General features: G+C 40.0%; 1 protein-coding gene across 5 annotated transcripts in view; it reads right to left on the bottom strand.

Moving 5' to 3' along the window:
- Positions 1–5,638: 5,638 nt before the first annotated feature.
- Positions 5,639–23,109, bottom strand: part of MCM9 (minichromosome maintenance 9 homologous recombination repair factor) — a 111,691-nt gene continuing 94,220 nt past the window's right edge. For 3 of the 5 annotated variants that reach the window (XM_019418204.2, XM_019418205.2, XM_019418206.2), the window contains 5 exons: positions 15,254–15,456; positions 14,206–14,409; positions 12,544–12,626; positions 11,912–12,057; positions 5,639–7,838 (listed from right to left, as the gene is read on the bottom strand). In XM_019418204.2, the coding sequence (XP_019273749.2) occupies positions 6,371–7,838; positions 11,912–12,057; positions 12,544–12,626; positions 14,206–14,409; positions 15,254–15,456 (2,104 nt within the window). In that variant the 3' untranslated portion in view covers positions 5,639–6,370. Of the gene's footprint in view, positions 7,839–8,560; positions 8,683–11,911; positions 12,058–12,543; positions 12,627–14,205; positions 14,512–14,740; positions 15,457–23,109 lie in introns of those variants that run through there. The other 2 variants (XM_053904534.1, XR_008422904.1) reach the window with 2 other exon arrangements.

Raw genomic sequence — 23,109 nt, 5'->3', positions numbered from 1 at the left:
TTGTAAAACCAGGATAACAATACTACCTATGTTATAGATTGCTGGGAGGATAGAATGAGTTAATACCTTCATCTAAATATTGAAAAGTGCCTAAAAAATAAGCACATAGTAAGAAATATAAATAGATAATTTTTACCCTCGATCAATAGATATTATTTTTAATGGGGCAATAAAAAGTAAGGGGAGTTGAGAAATATGTTCCAGAAACTAATCTTTCAAATAAGGAATGTTAAAGACATTAAAAAAAAATCACTTAGGGGTGGGTGCCTGGCTGGCTCAGTTTGAAGAGCATGAGACTGTTGATCTTGGGGTTGTGAGTTTGAGCCCCATGTTGGCTGTAGAGATTACTTAAATAAACTTAAAAAAAAAAAAAGAAAAGAAAAAGAACACTCTTAAAAAAAAAAAAACCCAAACATCTCTTCTTTAAAAAAAATTACTTAAATGTCTGAGGTTTCCCCCATTTGTAAAAGTATCACCTTCATTATGAATAGTATTGATGTGAAAATCAAATGCCATGTGTTGTGTTTTGAAGAGTAAGTACTAATATTATGATGATTGTCATGTTGTAATTAAAATCTCATTGAAATAAATAAGCACTTAAAACCAATTTAGAAAAGTTTCAGTTGCTATGAATTTAAAATTTAACTTTGGCTCAAGGTTTCTTTGAAACTCAGTTTATTTTAGCATTTTTTGAGAAAACAATTATAACATCCATATATCTAATTATAATGAAATTAAAATTTCTTGGTTTTTGTAACCTTCATGAACACATAATGATATTGGGAAGCAAAATGACTGGACCGTGTCTGGCAGGTAACTTCCCATTCAAGGATAGGTTGTGTTACACTATTTTGTTCATCTTTACCAGTTCTTAGGGGCAGAGTATATAAATGGTGAGGGGGGGGGGTGGTCTCCAGGGGTTTACCGTACTCCAGGCAACTTGTCATTCCCCATCACATGGAGGCCTCTCAAAGGCAGAAAATCAAAGGTCTCCAATATGCTGGATCCTTCAAGGCAGCTTTGGGCTCCCCTTCTTACAAAGTAGTTTAATTTCCCAACAATGGTAAAATAAGATTAGAGATCAGTATATGTATGAATCCTCAATTTAAAATTATCCTGGACTATGTAATTCTAAAAGGACCAAAGTAGGCCTGAGACACATGTGTCTTCCTCTCTTCACAGTGGATCTAGTCCCTGCTTTGTTGGCAATTATAAAGTTGAAAATTTGGAAAATGTTAAAATATATCTTAACTGCAGACATTATTTCTAAAGTATATTTCAGATGTCTTTTAATGCTCCTATATATTTTGATTTTCATCCAAGTATTTCTAAACCCTATAACAGAGTTATGATGAGAAATTTATGCACAGAAAAATGGAAACTTAATAACCAGTGACAAAACAAACAGCGCCCTCGGTGGCCGGTAGCCTGAACTGCACTTCCAACAAGCCCAAAGTGGCTCGCAATCCTTGAAAAACACCTAGTTGCTGTCGGGCAGGAATTTAAAGGCTCCCTTAGGAAAGATGATCCAACTACCTTTAGAGGCATGCTGTCTCAACTCAGTAACTGTAACAGAAACAAAAAAGGTTACAGAATTATAAAACTTACAACCCAAAAACCCTGTGAAGACAGAAGTTTGATAGACTGGCCAATCACGGCCTCTCACCCCATTGTTGGGGATGGACTCCACCCACGGCTCCGGATGCTGTTTGTACCATGTGGCCACTCACTCCCTCACCCCCCACATCCTCTTGAACCAAGTGAACACTGAGCCTGAATCTGTAAGATGAAGATAGGTGAGTCCTCCGGAAAGATCAGAGAAAGGAACAGCAGGGAGCCAGGCCTCAAGGTAGATCAAAAGCTGCAAGGCACCAGAGAAACCCCAAGTTAGCACAGAGAACAGGGCTGCAGAGAGGGACAGTACTTGGGAGCACGCTCACCACGAGAAGTGGCGATAAGGGACCTTGAGAACCCCAGAGAGGCTGAGAGAACTTTTCAGTTCCAGGGTCATGTAGGCTGGTTAAACTTTGTTTCCTGCCCTTAATGAGATTCCCCGCCATACCCTTGCAGTGAACCTTTTATTTCAGCTAGCCTCTGAAGTTTTCCTGTTTTGTAACTCAGTAGTACCTGAATCAGAAATGCTTAATCCTCTTTTATGGACAAGAGCCTTGTAGACAGCAAGGTCATACTGCTGGCTACTGATCACTCGGTTCTAGAAACCAATTCGCCTGATTCTCAATTTGCTAGGCTTCCTGGTCTTCTTTATGTACCAGTAGGTACTGAAGAAGTCAGATCAGATGTGTTAAGTAGTATTACCATACTGGCTTGGTTTATTATGAAAGTCCTAAATTAAACCATGTTTGCCCCCACATAAAAATGCACCTGATTCAAACGTTTGCTTTCTGGTGGTTCAACTTGGCCAACGCTTAAGGTTCTAACCAAACATACAGAAGAGTGGCCTAAAAACCATTTGTGCCCGGAGATAAATAACTTATCTCCCCCTACTTCCTGGGGGAGATCAGGCCCAGTGTATAAATCCTATTTCCCTTCTGAGACTTTATTTTGAATCAGAGTATTTACATAGACACATCAACAATTTAGTTAAGCCTAACTTGACAGAAATGTCAAGTTTCAAATATGAAATACAATATTTAATACATTAACAGTAATGTTAATATTTAATAAAAATTTAATACAAATATTAAATTTAGATGCATTTTTAAGCCTTTAAAAAGGGAACTGATATAAGAACAACAGAAAAGTGTATCACAGGGAGCAATTTCTATAGCTTCCTGTGCATGTCTTCTGAGAAACAGTGAAGGGGGTATGTGGGTAATGGCTCCCCATATACCTGGGGGGGCTATGGCACTTGTTGCATGGGACATAGATGGCAAAACCCCTATGGGAGTACTAACGTGAGCCAGGAGCCTTCTTTTATCTTCTTGAATGTTAACAATGGGAGATATTATTCTGAACACTGAGGAATTTGCACTGGCCTCGTCTGCCACCCTGTGAGTTCGTTAGATTTGGAAGGAGGCCGTCTGGAAGGTTAACCTGGCTGGCAGGTAGGCCCTAGTGACCCAGACTTTCAGTGTGGGTTGGTTCTGAATTCCCAAATGTTGTGGACTGGCTAAAAGTGACCTCAAGGTATCCTTGACGTATCCTCAAGGTATCCTGGTTGACCCGCGATTTTCCCTACAATTGTTCTTGCAATAAGTCTACCAGCGAGGCAGCTTTAGCACTTGAGGAAAACATAGAAATCAGGTACAGTGTTTGTGGGAATTCAAATTTGGCAACCAAGAGGAGATCTCTATTATTAAAGTTTTGGTATAGCTTCTGAAAAAGTTTAAAGCTTAAGCCGAACAGTTAAAGATATCAGAATAATAAGCTTATTCTGTCTGCATTTCTGAGAAACACTAAAAATTATAATAAAATCCCTACTAGAAATTTTAGACTACCACATATACACTGAAGACATTATCTTTTACAGGTTCAGAAAACTCCTCTCTTTTACATAATTATAAGAGAGTTAAAATTCTGGTTTGGTCTCACAAATTAGGTGTAATTCTACATTACTAAAATGTTTTAAAGGAGTTCACTGGCCTGAAATAAAAGTATTCTGACATGTTGATGCAGAATTAAGGGTTATTTTTATACTTTCCCTTATTGACCAGAAATATGATTTTTGAGACTGTACATACTCCCCCAAGATGCCCATGTGCTTCTTTGGTACATGCTAAATACCATATAAGAGAAAGTCTTGTGAAATCACATAGTGTAAGAAAAACAGGACACAGCAGGATAGAATGTGACCTCACGACATTAGACATTTTCAGCTCTAAACTATTACAGGGAGCAAACAGCAGTGGTAGTACTTTTGACCCTGCATACCCTTAAGACCATGAGTTTGGCCTGTAATACCATCGGCCTATAAAGGGAATACACTGCCTTAGGGGGTAGCTGATTCTAAGACTAGAGGCAGGAAAAAAATCAAAATGTGTCTGGAACGTGCTGTTATTTTCAGATACTACGGATACTTTTAGAATGTCAGAGTCCTAAAAGGACATCGGCATCAACATAATGGGACTTCCTATTGACCAAGTTGTCAGATTTTGACCATCAAACACAAGCACAGCAAGGTAGTCGTAACCCGAAAGCAGGCTGTGATACAAGTTTAATTTTTTAGTAAGTAGGGGAATGTTCATATTGAACATATTTTATTCCTTCTAATAAGTTTGTCTATTTACAATATTTACAAAGTTATTTCTAACTGGGTAAGCATCAAAGAAATACATGGAACCTGTAATTTAGCCAAATGATCCTGACAGAAGAAGGTGCTAAAATAAAAAATAGGGTGGATTTATTAGCATAAATAATAGGATGCATGGTGGGTACAAAGAATAACCAGGTAGCAGGTGGCACAGGTGGTCATATACAATAATTAAGGAAGAGAGACAATTTAACACTGTATTTTAAAACATGAATTATTCAATGTCCTGAAGAGATAAGTACATAAATCCCTCATTACCAAGAAGTGCAAGCTCTAGAATCAAGATTCCCAATAAGGAATACAGCCATTTTAAATAATGAAAACAGAACATATCAAAATACCCTAGTGACAAAGCCAACAGGTTACGTACTGCCAGCCATGCAAAGCTTTAATACATCGTTACTGCAAGAGATACCAAGTTTCAAAGACAAACATTTATAGGAGGAGGACTTAAAAGTTTACCACAAAAACAAAAACCAAACCCAAAACAACAGCTCGGCATGGTGACTCAGTTTCAATTGTCCCAGTCTACACAATCAGACTAGACTGTGTCTAGACCAAGATTCAACCTGTCGATAACCCGGATCCTCTCTCTTTCCCTCATTTCTAGTCAGACTATTGAAACTCAGGAAAGTACTAATACTGAGACATTAGGGACAGATCACATTAAGAATCATACTACACTGGGAAGTTATTAAGTACAGAAGGAAGAAGAAATTACCTAAACTATAATCTTAATGTTTCGGAATAAGTTGAGGTGAATGTGCAATAGTACATTTTACAATCACTGCTTATTTATGTCTCTCGCCAGCTGTTTAAGGTGTTATTTCAAAAGACTCATCAATTTGTACTCACAGTTTAACATTTTTCAGAAAATGTAATTAGTCAATTTTGAAATTAATGTTTAAATGCTCAAGAAAATTTGAGGTTCCTTAATATTTTGGTATGAACTTAAGGAAACAATCATTAAACAAAGTACAGGTAGTTTTGGGTACTCTTTACATCTAAAAGTCCCTCAGACAATGGAAGCCTCTATTAATTATTGTTTTAAAAATTCATAATTCAGAAGAGAAAGTCTGTAATTAAGAAATCCTAACAGCTCCTGCTAGAATCCAAAGGAAAAAGTGATTTTAAAAGGACTTAAGAAAGACAAAGCTTGAGATGTCTATTCCTACCAAACACAGCCATCATTTGCTTGGTTCTAAAGACAAATGAATCATAACTTAGTAGGAATCATATTTCCATATTAACCACTTGGGTAGATGCCACGATACATGATTGAGATTACTACGCGCTCTCCTAACCACAGGATTTAAGTTGTGTTGAAGGTAGCCACCCCCACCCTGGCCTCCCCCCCCCTCCCCCCCGCCAATGATACAAAGAATCTTAAGCACAAAATGTTAGCTCAAGACAACAGGGAAAACTCAAAAGGTGAATACTTCAGAAAGCTACTGTTTGACCAGTTGCCAGATCTTTAAGAATACCATGGAACTGTAAGGATGCCTCCTAAAGAAGGAAAAGCATTAGCACATCTAATTTGACACATGAGAATAAACACAAAAATATTAGAAAAGTCACATCATTTTGGCAAATTACAATATTCATCACACTCAGCACATCTTGGGTGAAGGAAAAAAAAAAAAAGAATATTGTTCACCTAACCTGTTAACTTTATGAGGGCTACCTTCCTGGCATTTGTTCCTAAGTAAATGAAAGAAATGATCTCCCGAAGACCCAACCCCCATTAAAACAAAACAAAACAAAACAAAACAAAACAACAGAACAAAACCAACAAAAAACCAACCCAAAAGAAACAGAAACATCTTTGGGAATACAAGTATTACATTTGCAAAATTAAGCACAATTTCAATTAATTCAAGTGCTGGTATGACACTGCCCGACTCTGCCAGACACTGATTATATGACTTTTCAAGTCATGAAGGTAAAGCTGAAATTATAAAACCTGTCGGGGGTGCTGGTATTCTAAATGGAACTCATTATGGCCAAGAGTTTTTGTTCACATATAAACACCACGTCAATATCCCAAAGGTGCCGTGTTGAGCTGGGGAGGCTGAAATTTGACCTGAAAGCTTTTCATGATTATGGTTTTTTTCTCATTTCTTCATCCCAATCAAAATCCAATGCTTCGTCATCTAGTTCTGATAAAGTAAAGAGAGATTTTTTGGAAAGAGCCAATCTCTCAGTGGACCCGTCTAGCTGGAAAGTTCTCCTCTTCTTGCCAGGCACTGGAGCTGCAGTCCCGGGAGGAGGGCTTGGGCCTCTCTCTCCCTGGTTCACACTTTCAGGATGAGGAAGGGATTCCGGTTTGGATTCAGAGGGGCAAGTAAAGGAGAAGTTTGCCAATTTGGCTAATGTGCAGGAGTGAACCTTGCTGCGTTTGTTACTGCTTGAGACCTCTTCCTTTCTGTCTCTTTGACAAGTAAGATGAGAATGCTCAGTCTTGTTCTCAAGTTCTACTTCAGGCTGGATGGTTCTCCTTTCAGGGACATGTTTGCTCTCCTCTCTTGACCTGTCTTCCTCTGGTGGCTTCCGGGACACCTGCTTTGCCTCATTCTGTGGCTGGTTTGAGTTCCTGCCTCCTGAGGGAGAGGCCAACTTTTGGGGACCCTTCACAGGCGAGGTTGAGTCTCTGCTTGCAACGTGGGGAGTTTCAGGACCTGGGAGGGCTACTTCAGTTGTGCCCAGAGACACATGACTGTGGTCTTCAGGGGAATGGATCAGTTTCGACTTTGGTTTGAAAGTAAATTTTGCTAGTTTGGCCAACGGGGGACCTGGACTCTCGGCATGTTCAAGTTCAGGCTCTTCCCTCTGAGCAAGGGATTTCTGTCTCGTTCTTTTGGGAGTTTCCCACGCTCCCTGTAGGCTGTGTACAGGACCAGAGTGAGGATGAGGAGAACCTGTGGGCTGTGAAGGCGCCCTGGAGGGATTCCTGTACAGCTCCTGGGCCCTCGCCTTGTGCAGCGTGTGCAGTTTCCTGGAGACATGATGCATCAGTACCGAGTCCGGCTCACCAGCAGGCACTGCCATTTCAGAAACCATTGCTGCCTTTTTTGCCTCTTTACCTTCCACATTATCTGGCCTTGATGGAGCTTCTGCCTCTCCTGGTGCTAGAAGCTGTCCAGTTTCCAATTTGCTCCTTTGGCCTGGCTCATTCCTTTCCTTACCCTGAGATTTGTTCCGGAAGATTTTCAAAGCCATTTTCCCCCCAGTTGTTTTGGGAGACACAGGAACAGTGTTTTTGGGCTCAATCTGATGAGCTGCTATGCAGTCAAACCAGTCCAAACTCTCATCTTTGCTGTATTTGTGCTCAGGTAAATGTTTTCTATTTGTTGATGTATTAGGCCCCAGGGGGGAGAGGGGACCGGGAAGTGGGCTTCCCTCAGGACTGCCTCCAGCAGAGGACGTCAGCATGCTACAGTTCACTTCCTGCCGTGCTGACCAGATTCTGGACTTGCATTCTTCTCCTGGATCATTTTTCAAGGATCCTGGGTTAGTCTCTGCCTCCAATGCCTGGGGCTGGGATTGGTACGCACTCTGATTCTGTAACCTGTGGCAGAGATAAATAAGGAAAACATGTATTGAAGAGAAGAGAATTTTTAACCTTTCCATTTCTTTAGTCTCTGAGATGCCATCTAAAGACTTCAGTCCAACATAATTCCAAGTTAATACCAAATACAGTCTCTTAGAGCAGCAGAAGGAAATTATCCTTTCTCAGCAGTACAGAATTTAAGTGCTTTGATCATCATTTTAAAACTGAAATGAAATAAAGGAAATGAAGTAACAGGTTTGTCTACATCTTTAGATCTCTCTGAAAGTCCATTTAATTCATTTAAGATTGCTTGAAGATCAGTGTAAAATGCTTGTTCTTATCTCTCCTGTTACATGTTCCACTACAACACAGGCTTCTAACTATCTGCACAGTGGACGGGTGCTGATCGGGTGGTTCTTTCGTAGGCAGTCTGCAGGTCAGAAACAGAGTGGAAGCCCAGAGATTATGATCTCCTCACATCTCTTCACCTGAGTACTGAATTTTAGTGCACCTAAAAGTCCCCTTCCTTGGGAGTAGAGACTGTGATCCCGCTGGCCCTGTGGCATCATATTCATGGCACACCTCCCCCAAGCAAGTGTGACATCTTTCCTGCAAAGTGTAGCCATTTCAACACATGTTCTGGGCAGCTACTCTCTATCCAGCTGACACAGAGGTGAAACCTACTGACCTTCCAGAATGAAGGGTCTGATCAGTGATAGTCATTTTCAATCTTGGGCATGCCAGAAATGGAAATAATGCCAGAGGATCAACTTCCAACAGAGATGACAGTTTCTCAAAAGGAATAGCTTCGCAGTATAAGGGGCAACATGATCCCACTTCCATGTGTTAAATATGAAAAGAACTAAGCCAAAGAGCAGACGAGTAAGTTATTCTAAAAATCATGTGTAATCACAGAAAAAGGTATAGAAGAAAATACATTATATTTAAATGAATTTTAGATTTAAATAGATTTAAATACATTAAAATGTTAATGGTAGGCCTCTCTGGGAAATAAGATTATATGTGATTTTTATCTTTTTAATTTATTACTGTTACTTTTCAAAATACTCTATTAAGAACATGTATTACCTCTTATGATCAGGAAAAAAACTCACAAAAAATTATGATAAAAATACTGGGTTATATTCACTCACTATAGATTTGGACACATCAATACAGCAAAATCCATATTCACCACAGTCACAGCCAAACAAAAAAAAAAACCCAAAATAGCTTGCAAAATTACTGCTATCAAATATACATCAAATTGGGGTCAGAGATATTCATAATTGTTAAAGCTCCATAAAAAATGTTCTAAAAGACAGTGAATTTAAGGCTAGAATAATTTGGCCCTACCATTTTAGTCTGATTCTGACTTTGGGAATTAAATTCTCCCCTACATAAAATGTTTCCAGTTTTACTATACCTTCCTAAAAGACAATCTCTTTTCATATGAATAGAATGACCACCATTTGAGGCCGGCTGTCACTGGTAGGCATTTTCCAGAAGAAAAGTGTGATAAAAGTACAATAGTTTGATGAGTCATATATGACCACTTTAAGGAATAGACAAGTCTTTCCTGAGGGGATAAACCTATATGCTACGTGGGCTTTTCTCACTTAACAAAATTAGCCTTAGACGTGCCTTGGAGGTCATGCACTGTCATTTGCAGGGCAACCTGGTTTTGTTACTTTGAGGATCAACACCGGGACATGCCCCTGCATTACAAAGATGTATCAGAAGAAAAGGATATTTTAAGGCAGAATCCTATTTTTTTAGATCATTACCTACCCTTCTTCTTCTTTCCCTCCAGGAGGGTCATTTTGAATTTGGTAAGTTCAACCACTGTTTTTCTATCACATAACACTGATTCTGAGCTTCACATTCCTTTCCTTCCTGAATCCAGCATATGACAGCTTTTGGTAGTCCAAATGTCCAGTTTCTGCTCAGTCAAAATGAGCAGCCTTTCCAAAAGCCAAGCCGGGCCCAGGGCAGGTCTAAAAAGGATCAGCTACATCAGACCATAAAAGAACCAAAGGAGTATCTTTCATCTTAACACTAGGCTCTGGATCATTAAAAAACCAGACCGAGAGAAAAGGGGGTTGATTTTATACAAGGGCACTAGGTATTAGCAACACAAAGCCAGTCCCCAAACTTCCCCCAGGAAGGCTGTGCTGGGGTTTTATGAATTTGAGAGAGAATGCTACTACATGAAGGCAGTGAGTGAAAGGAGAAAAGCCAGGGAAATAATTCTCAAGGTTATACTTGTTCGGTCAACAATCCATCTCAGTCTCTAAATTCTCCTTCAGCAGCCGCTCTGCTTCCACGGGAACTCCTTTCACCAGCTCCCAGCTTTGAGGTCAACGCCAGCTGCCAGACTCAGGGCAATTATTGAGCCACTCACGCTGATCATGAAGATACCCAAATGGATACCTCTGCCATCACTCACTCATGTGTCATAGGTACACCCTCAAAGTCTAGCTTTTTAGAAGCTCATGTATGCAGGGAGCATGCAAACATTGAAGTCTGGGCAAAAATTCTCTAGGTAATGCACATGACATGTTCCTTCCCACATTTTAACAAATCATTACAAAGCTGAGTTTTGAAACATTGCTTTTGTCATTCTTGAGTTGTTACCCTGTTGGAGGAGAAACAGGTTTCCCTCTTTAACAAAATACATCATTCTCACTGGAGACTTTTTGTCTGTTAAATATGTGAAATTTTAAAGGTCATGAATCTGCGCATGTACGGAAGGAAAATGATGATGCTGAAGGGAGGGTCAGAGCTGTTGCTAATGGACCAGGAGGGCCTTTCACAGGTAAAGGTCACTACTAGTTATCTCCACTTCTCAAACTTTCAAAACATCCTATTCGGCTGGCTCGAAAGCAATCTGGGCCTCAGTGTTCTACCTGATTTTCTTTCACCAGGGTTACATAAAGATCAAACATTTATTATGCTTGGAAGAGAGCTTTAAAACCATTAAGAATAAAATTAAAATATTAATAAACACTATGATTCTTCATGTAAACTCCCTTGCACATGGTCCTTTCCTGGCAAGGAAAAATGATAAAGTCAAATTATGATAATATTTTGTGGCTGGGTCTAGCCTGGGGTAGACTGACCTCCTGGAGTTCAACTTCCTCTTTCTTAACAGCATTCCCAGCCACCTTTCTAAATGGCACCGCTCTACCTATATCGACCCAAAGAAAGAGAAGAGGATGAAGTAGTGGTAGTGAACAGAATAAATCCCATTTACCAAGGCTTCTTGATTCCATGGAAACTGCATGTCTTGGGTGTGAACTGTGAGTAGCCAACCTTGGTGCTTCTCATGTAATTGGGAACCGGTGGTATAAATTCAGTAAATTAATACACAGTTTACCATATATAGTAAAGAACCTGCCAGTGTTCTCCATGAGGCTCACCAAACCAGCAAGCCAAGGAAATGTAGCTACGGAAGGTGGTCTCCAAAGATGGCAGCCATCAATTCCCCCATTCCTGTATGTCTATGTCACTCCTCCCATCAAGAGGTGGTGTCTATTTTCCCCTACCTTGCATGGGGGCTGACCCTGTGTCTTGCTCTGACCTATAAAATGTGGCAGAAATGATGCTGTATCAGTTCTGGCCCAGCTCATAAGAGGCCTGCTGGCTTCCATTTTTGCTCTGTTGGAGCATTAAGCTACCATGTCAGAATTCCGACTCCCCTGTGGTAAAGAGAGCCCCTGGCCATTTAAGCCACCTCCACTAAGGCACAACACATGTGAGGGAAACCATTCTGGATGTTCCAGTTCCACCTGAGCTCCCAGCTAAATTCAAGTATATCAGTGATCCCAGCCGACACTATGTGGAGTAGAGATAAACGAATTTACGACTCTCAGAAAAGTGAGCAATAAAATGGTGGTAGTGGTGGTTTTCTTTTTGTTTCTTTAAGCCACCAAGCTTTGGGGTAGTTGATTATACAGCAACAGACAACTGAAACAATCCCCTACAGATAGTACAGACAGATTTTCCACTTAATTTCCACTTCCTTCATTTCACTAAGTGTCAAACAAGGATTTTCCATTATAAGCCTTTTCTTGGATTTCTCTTCTCACCTTTCAAGTCTTCTTAGCTCTTCACTCAAGAGGTTGTGCAGCTCCAGCTTTTCCAGAATGAGTTCACACTGCCTCTGGTACTGCTGCAGAGGGTTTTCAGGAAAGGAAGTGTGAAGTGCATTCACACCTCCTAGCAGTGCACCTCCCTGAAGGGGTATCGAGAAAATGGAAAATACCAGAGAGAGTCAACCAGTCAGCCTGCATAGAGGAAGCATACGCTGGAGGCCACTGATCCCAGATCGGCCCTCTCTACTCCCATCTTGACTGTCAGTCAACTGGGCCTTTTGCAAATTTCAACAGTTCTCTCCCTCCAGTTCCTGGTGGCAAGAACTGCTCCAGGAAGCACACTGTCACTAGTGGGACCATGAGCGCCCCTCAGACGTGTTGAGGAAAAAAGAGTGACACCCACTGCTGCACACTAGTTGGCAAAAGCAATGCTACTGACGCAAAGAATGCTTCCACGACCATGTTTTCCCCTTCTTTTAAATGGTTTCCTTTGGATATATTTCCTGAAATTATTAGATCTAGATTATGATCACTTTTACAACTCCTGATATGCTATAAATTGTCTTTTTTTTTTTTTTTACATGCTTATAGTTAGAGTTCAAATATTAGGTGCAAAATACCCTTACCTGCATCGAGGATTCCATTACTGACACTGCTGTAATAGCATCTTCCAGAGTCACAGTGTCACGAAACATCAGGCGAGCATGAGCTAAGAAAATTATGAAGACAAATTTTTTGATGCACATCTGAGGTGATAAATGTTGTAATACTTTACCTGACCCCCTGAAAAATTACATTTTATGAATGAGCTACTAGTACCAAATTCATTTTACTAAAACAAGCACAAAAGTCTAATTTATTTCCTTCCTCCCTTCTTCCCTTCCTTCAGTAGGCTCCACACCCAGCCTGGAGCCCTATGCGGGGCTTTAATCACAACCCTGAGATCAAGACCTAAGCCAAAATCAAGAGTCAGACTCTTAACCAAATGAGCCACCCAGGCACCCCACAGAAGTCTAATTTCAATTAGTTTTAAAGTTGTTTCTCTAATGATGGGCCTAATCTTTCACAGCCCATGTCAATTCTGGGTATTTACATGAAAGTACTCTGGGCTCCAACAAAGAAAGGGGTTATATAAGCATATAGCTAATATTCAACAACTTTTAATCTCCATTTAAAAAAGTGTTTATTTACTTATTTTGCAGACAGAGAGGGAGAGAGAATCCCAGGCGTTGTCAGCATAGAGCCCAACGCGGGGCTCAATCCCACAAACCATGAGGTCATGACCTGAGCTGAAACCAAGACTCAGACACTTAACTGACTGAGCCACCCAGGTGCTCCATTAATCTTCATTTTCTAGTCTATTATAGAAATACACAATATTAAAGTCATTTCTCATCTCTGGCACTTCTCTTTATCTGTGAGCTTTTCAAAACTACCAAACTCACAAGCCTGCATTTGGGATACTTGTCTGAATATTAGCTATAAATCCTTGACACAGTGAAGTGTATTTGTTTTATAAAACTTTTTATTAAGTATATATTCTGTCATCATATGATACAGCCAGTTCACACAGAAATTTTTTTAGAATTATTTTAACAAGGGCTAAATATAAAAGCTAGTATTAGAAAAAAAGTCTTGATGTTTGTTTATTTATTTATTTTGAGAGAGACAGAGTGCGAATGAGGGAGAGGGAGAGGCAGAGGGAGACACAGAATCTGAAGCAGGCTCCAGGCTCTGAGCTGTCAGCACAGAGCCCAACACTGGGTCGAACTCACGAACCGTGAGATCATGACCTGAGCTGAAGTTGGATGTTTAACCGACTGAGCCACCCAGGTGCCCCTAGAAAAAAAGTCTTGAGATACATGTTAGTTGTATGTATGCATGTAAGTCTCATGCCTTAGGGTTGGGGTCATCTGTTATGTTAGTGGTAGCCTGTGAATGGCAATTAATGAGAAAAAACCAGATATGCTTCACCGGAAACAACTCTAAACAAGGAAGTATTCCACCGAAAATGCTAACAGACCACCACTGAGAAACAAACGTTAGTAAATAAGACTTTCTAAATGAATCATGTCACCAAGAGTCCTCTTAATGATGCTACACTCTACTCAATACTTATAATCTGTCCTCAGAAGAATGCAGGTTTCATAGCTCAGAGACTTTACTTTTCAAGCAACTATGAACACCTTAGAAAATCTTCTTATTCATCTTTGAATCATGGTGCCAAGCTCCATGCCTTGCACGTATTGGGCACCCAATAGAAGTATTATTTGTTGAAAGAAATAAACCTTCTGCCAATCGGATCAAGCTTTCCAGCAGGCGGATGGTGGTCCGGGCAGCGTTTCGGGAATCACTCTGCCTCTGCATCTGGTAGTACCGGAGAAGAACCTGATTACCCACGTCAGACAGTGTGGGCTGTAGATTTCGAATCAGGCAGAAATAGGTTTTCATCTTTTCCATGCTCCAGAGCTTTTCTGATTTGCTTGGGTAACCTGTAAATATTAGGTGCTAGGTCAGCAATTTCTAAGAACAGGCAAACATCTCACTTAAAGGGTTTTGATAATGTTCTTGTGTTCATCTTTAAAAAAGATAACCTTCGGGGCGCCTGGGTGGCTCAGTCGGTTGAGCGCCGACTTCGGCTCAGGTCACGATCTCGCGGTCCGTGAGTTCGAGCCCCGCATCGGGCCCTTGTGCTGACAGCTCAGAGCCCGGAGCCTGTTTCAGATTCTGTGTCTCCCTCTCTCTGACCCTACCCCATTCATGCTCTGTCTCTCTCTGTCTCAAAAATAAATAAACGTTAAAAAAAAAAAAAAAAAAGATAACCTTCAGGTTTGTGGCCACTGAAACCTAGACCTGATTCTGCATGGCATATAGTTCAAGAACAAGCAGCCTTAGGATCTAAGCTTAATTGAAGGTAAACTTCCTACAGGCGCTAAAATTATCCAGAATAATTCTGGTCTGTCCTATAGTAATACACAGTATTTGAATAAATCTAATTTAATTTAAAGAGAAACACACATTTAGAGATTTCTGTTTCATAATTCAGTCCAGTTTTCTTTGCGTGCAAGAGGTGAGTGGTAACTATTTACCATAAGGTGGCCCTCTTTTAATCACAAAGAACATATTTACCAACTATAAGATCATCAGCAGACCCCCTTCTTTCTGCTCATTATTCTGGGCACACTCAATGGCTCCTCTTGCTGCCTTCGGTCTAAGCATCTCTCTGTTGCCGGTTAGGTAGGTACCTTGAGTATTTACTTAATTTTCTTCAAAGAGAATTTCATTTGGTTATGTCTACTTTTTCTCCACCAATGTAAATGATTTATCTCCACATACCTTTGTTTTCTAAGATAAAGGATGAAATTATACGATCCCAGTCTTCATTCTTGGTATCAAGCAAAACCAGGATCAGATCAAATCGACTTAAGAGTGGGCTGCCAAGGGCAATGTTCACGGACACGGACTCGTGGGGGTCATACTGGCCTTTGGGGTTAGTTGCTGCCAGAATGGTGGCCCTTGTGTTCAGCTTGCACACGAGGCTATTAAAAGAGAGGGTACAATTCACTGACTGCTGAGATTCAAATAAATAGCAAAATTAAACCTGTTAATAAAAAGAAAATCTTGTTCCTTGAAAATCTAGAGAAACTGTGTGGAAGAGAATATGGAATGATACAAGGAGGTATCACAAATGCCAAGTTCAAAGGAAGTATATTAAAGCAGCGTATGCTGAAGGAAGTTATTGTTAAATAAATATTTCTTATGCCCCTACTATGAGCAGATCCCTCTGCTGGGTGCTAAGAGGTGTACAAAATTAAATTAAACATAGATACTATTCTTAAGGAGCTTGTAATCTACCAGCTATAATGGTAAGACAGGGCAGACTATGATATGTTCTGGAAGGATAAAGTTCCCAGGGGAAGTAAAGATGATGTGTATCCATTTCTATGGTTGGAAGAGATGATTAGAGAAACAATGCAAAGTAGCTTTTGAACTGGGCCCTTCACAACACCTGGACTTTTAAAGTGGAGATTATATATATATATTTGTGAGGGAGTGAAAGTAAGGGGTAAGGGTGACTTTGGAGAATGCTGAGTGGTTAAAGCAAAAACTTCCTGTGTGCTCACTTCTTTTGATTTTTCTAAAAGTGAAAGAAACAAGAGTCAGAGACACAGAGAGAGGGATGGAGGGAAAGAGGAGAAAGGAGGAAGGGGAAGAGAGGGAGGGAAAGGAAATTAGGAAAAATAAGGATTGATCAGCATTACTGTTTGTTCTGAGCATAGGTGACACACAATGTTACATTAATTTCAGGTGCATAACTTAGTGATTTGACGAGTTTATACATTATGCTATGTTCATCACAAGTGTAGCTACCATCTGTTCCATTACATCACAATTACAATATCAATGACTGTATTCCTTCTGCTCTGCTTTTTATTTGCATAGCTTACTCATTCCATAACTGAACTGTGATTTACTCATTCCAAACTGAACTTATTCCCTCTCCCTTTCACATATTTTCCCCAAACTCCCATTCCCCTCCCCTCTGGCAATCATCAGTTTGTTCTCTATATTTATAGTTCTGATTCTGCTTTTTTTTAATTTATTTTTTTAGATTTAATTTATGAGTAGAATCATACGGTGTTTGTCTTCCTCAGTCTGACTTATTTTACTCAGCATAATACCCTCGAGGTCCATCCATGTTGTCTCAAATGGCATGATCTCATCCTTTCTTTATGACTGTGTAATATTCCAGTGTGTGTGTGCGCACGTGTGTATCTGTGTGCGTGCACACGTGCACACACACACATTTTTCTTATCCATATGTATACTGGTGGACACTTAGGTTGCTTCCATGTCTTGGCTATTGTAAATAATGCTGCAATGAACACGGGGGTACATATATTTTTTTGAATTAGTGTTTTTGTTTTCTAACACCGGAATTACCAGACCTTATGGTATTTCTATTGTTAATTTTTTGAGGAACCTCCATACTGTTTTCCATAGTGGCTGTACCAATTTACATTCCCACCAACAGTGCACAGCTGTTCCTTTTTCTCCATATACTCACCAACAGTTGTTGTTTTTTGTCTTTTTGATTTTAGCCATTCTAACAGGTAATATCTCATTGTGGTTTTGATTTGCATTTCCCTGATGATTAGCGATGCTGAGCATCTTTTTATGTGTCTGTTGGCCATCCGTGTATCTTCTTTGGAAAAATGTCTATTCAGTAAACTGAGGGTTGATGGGGGGTGGGAGGGAGGGGAGGGTGGGTGATGGGCATTGAGGAGGGCACCTGTTGGGATGAGCGCTGGGTGTTGTATGGAAACTAATTTGACAATAAATTTCATATTAAAAAAATGTCTATTCAGGTCCAGAAAATCCTAAATAATTCACCAAAAAACTACTAGAAGTAATAAACAAATTCAGTAAGGTGGCAGTCTACAAAATTAGTACCAAGAAACTTATGGCTTTTCCATACACTCGCAATGAAGTTGCAGAAAGAGAAATTTTAAAAACAACAGTATTTACAGTTGCAGTAAAAAGAATAAAATACCTGAGAATAAACTTAACCAAAGAGGTAAAAGACCTATATTCTGAAAACTATAAAAAAAACTGAAGATGACACAAACAAATGAAAAGATATTCCATGCTCATGGAATGGAAGAACAAATATTGTTAAAATGTCCATACTACCCAAAGCAATCTACAAATTCAATGCAATCTCTTTCAAAATACCAACAGTATTTTTCACAGAACTAGAATGAATAATACTAAAATTTATATGTAATCACAGAAGACCCCAAATAGTCAAAGCAATCTTGAGGAAGAAGACAAAGCTGGAGGTATCACAATTCTAGATTTCAAGATATACTACACAAAGCTGTAGTAATCAAAACAACATAGTACCGGCACAAAAATAGACACATAGATCAGTGGAACAGAATAGAGACTCCAGAAATAAACCCACGATTATATAGTCAATTAGTCTATGACAAAGCAGGCAAGAATATACAATGGGAAAAAAAAACCACTTTTTCAATAAACGGTGCTGGGAAAACCGGACAGCTACATGTAAAAGAATGAAACCGGACTACTTTTCTAGTATTATGCACAAAAGTAAAATGCATTAAAGACCTAAACAAGAGACCTGAAATCACAAGAATCCTAGAAGAGAACACAGGCAGTAACTTCTCTGACATCAGCCATAGCAATAATTTTCTAGATAAGTCTCCTAAGAGCAGGGAGATGAAAACAAAAATAAACTATTGGGACTACATCAAAATAAAAAGCTTTCGCACAGTGAAGGAAATCATCAACAACACAAAAAGACAACCTACTGAATGAGAAAAGATATTTATAAATGATAAATCTGATCAGGGGTTAATATCCAAAATATATAAAGAACTTATACAAATGAACACTCAAAATACCAAACAATCCAATTTAAAAATGGGCAGAGGATCTGAATACTTATTTTTCTGAAGAAGACATATAGATAGCCAACAAATATATGAAAAGGAGCAGATATATGTTGAGGAGCAACAGTAAAGGGAAGACTGAGGAGGTCTGGGCACAGTGGGCAGGTTAGATGGACAGGACACATGGAGAAGATCAGAGCCATGGTCCAGGAAGAGGCACACAAGTCCTGAACAGAGCAGTGGCGCCATGGGTGTGTGGATATGACATAACTTAGATATTGTTGTTAAATTTATCATTGATGGGCAAGTCCTCAAAATAGCATGGCATATTCATTAATAACAAATATAGATTCTTTTTTTCTCTGTAAATTTGTATGCTCTCCATTCAATGACTATTTTTAGTTATAGTGGCATATCTGCCTCCGAGTAGTCACAGCCCTGTGACATCAGCAAACATGTGCTACATTTGTTAATCTCTAATCTATTTCCAGTTGGCTCCAGTGACCAGCTCATGAGACTGAAAAAGTTTAAGAGTCTTTATTTGTAGTAAATGGCACAAGAAGACACTCATTAAGGAGAAACACAAACAAGGCACTAAATCCCCCTTTAAAATGAAATCTCTTTTGAAATTTTACTGAAAGGGGAGCACTTGGGTGGCTCAGTTGGTTAAGCATCCCATTCTTGATTTCGGTTCAGGTCATGAGGTAGCAGTTCGTGAGTTCAAACCCTCCGTCGGGCTCTGTGCTGACAGTGCACAGCCTGCTTGGGATTCCCTCTCTGCCCCTCCACTGCTCACTTGCTCTTTCTCAAAATAAATATTTAAAAAAAATTATTGAACGGGGAAAATTCTGAATAGTCTACATCTTATAACTTATGTGCCAAAATGGCTTTGTGAAGGCAGTTGTTTAGGCCATGGAATCCAGTTTGCCAAAAGAAAAAAAAAAAAAAAGGTAGTAAATTGTTCCTAACTAATCTCACAAAGCACATTTAATCCATACTGAAGTGAGGCTGTTTGCATTTATCATAGAAAAGGAATATTACTGAAATACTGGCAATGAAACAAAGTACAATTGCATCGAAGTGATTTTTTAAAAAATATTTTCAATATGAGATAAAACAGACTGTTCATCCTCTCTCTGATCTACAAATATTTATAATACATTTCCTGTGTGCAGAGGACTATAATGACAATTCAGGAAGGTATACAGTGGTCCCTGCCTTCAGTTAGTTTCCAACAGAACTGATGGAGGAGGGGGAGGTTCTACACAGTGCCTGCCAGACAATACGTGAGCCATGGATGATGGCGTCCCTGTCAGCATTAGCATCAGCAAGGAGACACTTCTGTGGAGACTCCTGCGTATCTGTAAGGTACATAATCTTAAAACTACCCATGATGTGAGAAGGGAAATGAACAAGCAAAGACAGAAAGAAGGAGGTGAATTATTCCTGAGGTAACTGGGGGGGGGGGGGGGGGGGAGGGGGAACAAATAAGTTTAAGGAAGGGGGCTAAGGACAATTTACATGTGAAGAAAAAAGGCTGTCTAATGGACAGTTAGTGAAAATGTGAGCAATGAGAAACAGAAGAGTCGTTTCTGGTCATTTGAAACAGGGGAAGGCTATATACACACCTGGTGGTTGCAGATCTGTGACACAAACATTGCTGCATTAAAAACCAAATGAGGTTTTGGTAAAACACACACACACACACACACACACACACACACACACACACACACACACAGAGAGAGAGAGAGAAAGAGGGGCTAATCCTAAGTACTTTGTGCATAGTGATGGCTCACTAAATATCTACCGAATGAATGAACTCATGGATTAGTGTAGGGTAATAATCATTTTTCCAATCTAGTATGACCTCCACCTTCTTCAATAACAATAATACCGTATTTGTAATACCAAGCATTGTGCTAGGTTTTATGTATATACACTGTTCCTAATATTCACAAAAACTTAACAGGTAAGATAACATATCACCAACTTAGAAATAAGGAAAATAGAAGTTAAAGGTGACGGAGAGCGGCAGAGCTGAGCTCCCATTCAAACCCAAACCTGCTTAGCTCCAAAACCAGTGCTCTTTTACCTGAAGACTGCCACTGTAGTGTGACATCTTAAACAGTTCCTGTGTGGTCTTTAAATGTTTCTGTGTGTGTGTGTGTGTGTGTGTGTGTGTGTGTGTGTGTGTGTGTTTATGTTTATTCATTTATTTTTGAGAGACAGCACGTGTGCACACAGGGAGGAGAGAGAGACAGAGAATCCAAAGCAGGCTCCATGCTATCAGCATGGAGCCCAACGTGAGGCTTGAGCTCATGAACCACAAGATCATGACCTGAGCCGAAACCAAGAGTCAGACGCTTAACAGATTGGGCCACCCAGGCGCCCCATCCTGTGTGGTCTTAAAGAATCTGCCTGAATGGTTTAGACATTCATTGACTTACCTTATCTTTTTCCTACTTGATTTGATCTCCTTGAAGGGCTATGACTTATTGTTACCATGCTCACATGCCTGTCACATATTAAATGCTCAATAAACATTCACAAAATACATGACAAATCTTCACTTAGTTCAGTATTTCTAAAATTCAGAGCCATTTTATACTTACAGGCTTCAACAGTCATAAAATAATCATGCTAATATGTGGAGTTTTTTCTACATTAACCCCAAGGAGTGAAAACATTCCAGTTTTTGAAAAAGCTACTTTTCCATTTTTAATCCACGTTTTCACTTTCCTAAAAACACAGTGGTAACTTTTCTATTCTAAAGTTAGGTTACACAAATTATTTGTATTATTACAGGCCCTCCAGATAGTGCCCTTGATTTTGCAATGCTCTCCCAGTAATCCCATTACATCCTTTACGGGGTGATCCCCATCTCCACTCATGGCTTTAATCACCACCTATGTGCTGATATCCATAAATTCAGTTCTCACCTGTGGCACTGGCTGCTATGTGCTCACCAAACCTTGTTTCCCCTTCGCCCCAGGCACAGACCAGACCACGTTTCCCATTCTCTTTTATGGGTGAGTAGAACTGTGGTAAATAAGTTTTGTCAATGGAATGGGGGTGGAGGAACGTATGCCATTTCCAGGTTGGGCACCTACGTCCCTATGCAACCCTCCTCATCCTCTCCCTCTGCCAGCATAGACCAGGGTAAGGCCCAGAGTCAGAGAGCCACCTGAGGGACGAAGCCTGGGCCCTGGATGAGTGTGTGGAGCAGAGCACCCCACCCTCAACCCACATGAGACTGTGACATAAGCAAGAAAAACTTCCTTTGGCAAAATATTGCAGGAAAGAGATGAGCACAGGAGAGAACTGATGAATTTTCAAGGAGTAATGAAGAGAATACACAGCTCAGAAATGTGAAGTTTTGAAAGACTGGAAAATGCAACTGCTTCTAGACCTCAGAGAGTAAGAGCAAGAAAGGGCTTTGAACAACAGAGCCCCAGTAAATTTTCCTAGGTGTACAAAATGACCCAGGTTAAGAGTGAAACCTTCAGTTTAGATGCCCTGAAAGCAGCCAACATTAGGGTGAATAAAAGAGGAATGGAAGCCACACTCATGCTCACAGTAATACTGTTCTCAAAGGCCCAGAGGTGGAAGCAACCCCAGGGAACATGGATGCACAAATAAACAAAAGTGATGTACGTATAGCTATATATACATGCACAATGAAATATTACTCAATCTGGAAAAGAAAGGAAATCTGCTACTCACTACAACAGGGACGAACCTTGAGGACACTATACTAAGTGAAATAAGTCAGTCACAAAAGATAAATGCAATATGAATCTACTTATATGGGATTTCTAGAGTAGTCAAACTTATAGCCACAGAAAGTAAAATGGTGCTTTCCGGGGATGGGGGAGAAGGGAAAATGGGGAGTTGTTTAGCGGGTACAGAGTTCTAGTTCTGCAAGATGAAAAGGGTTCTGAAGATTAGTTGTATAACAAGGTGATATGGATATACTTAACATCACTGAACTGTACAATTAGAAATAATTAGGATGGTAAATTTTATGTTATGATTTTTATTTACCCCAATAAAAAAAAAAGGAGACTACAATGGACTGAATGTTTGCGATTCCCCCAAATCCGTATGTTGAAGCCCTAACCAGCAATGTGATAATATTATGAGTTGGGGCCTTAAGGAGGTAATTAGGTAAGATGAGCTCATGAAGGTAGTGCTCCCATAAGGGAATTAATGTCCTCGTGTGAAGAAGAGGAGCTCTCTTCGTGCTCTCTCTCATGCTCTCTCTCTCTCCCACAGATACATACCTGAACACGCACACACACACCAAGGAAAGACCTTGTGAGCACACAGCAAGAAGGCAGCTGTTTACAAGCTAAGAAGAGGGTCCTCACTAGGAACTGAATCTGTCAGCACTTGATCTTGAACCTTCCAGTTTCCAGAACTGTGAGAAATAAATGTCTGCTGTGTAAGCCACCAGTAAATGGTATTTTGTTATAGCAGCCCACACTAAGACAAAGGCAAAGAAGGAAAGAAAACAAAAACCCAGCAAACCAGACTTGAGATATCCCTGAAGAAAAGAACTCTGGATACCAGCACAGGCATTTGACTGGAAGCAAAGGGATGAGAGGCCTATGATTCCAGGAGATCCATGCTGCCAAAGAAACATAACCTCGCTCTAAAGAAAGCCTTCGTTGCTTTCAAGTTGTAAAACAACCTGTGGCGGTCATGACACCAAAAGCACAAGCAAAAAAAGACAGATAAAATGGACTTCATCAAAATTAACAACTTTGT

The sequence above is a fragment of the Panthera pardus genome, unplaced genomic scaffold, assembly GCF_024362965.1.
Source record: "Panthera pardus isolate Hobbes unplaced genomic scaffold, ASM2436296v1 HiC_scaffold_17, whole genome shotgun sequence".
Lineage (NCBI taxonomy): Eukaryota > Metazoa > Chordata > Mammalia > Carnivora > Felidae > Panthera > Panthera pardus.
The sequence above is the reverse complement of the archived record's forward strand: the minus strand, read 5'-3'. Positions and strand labels throughout refer to the sequence as shown.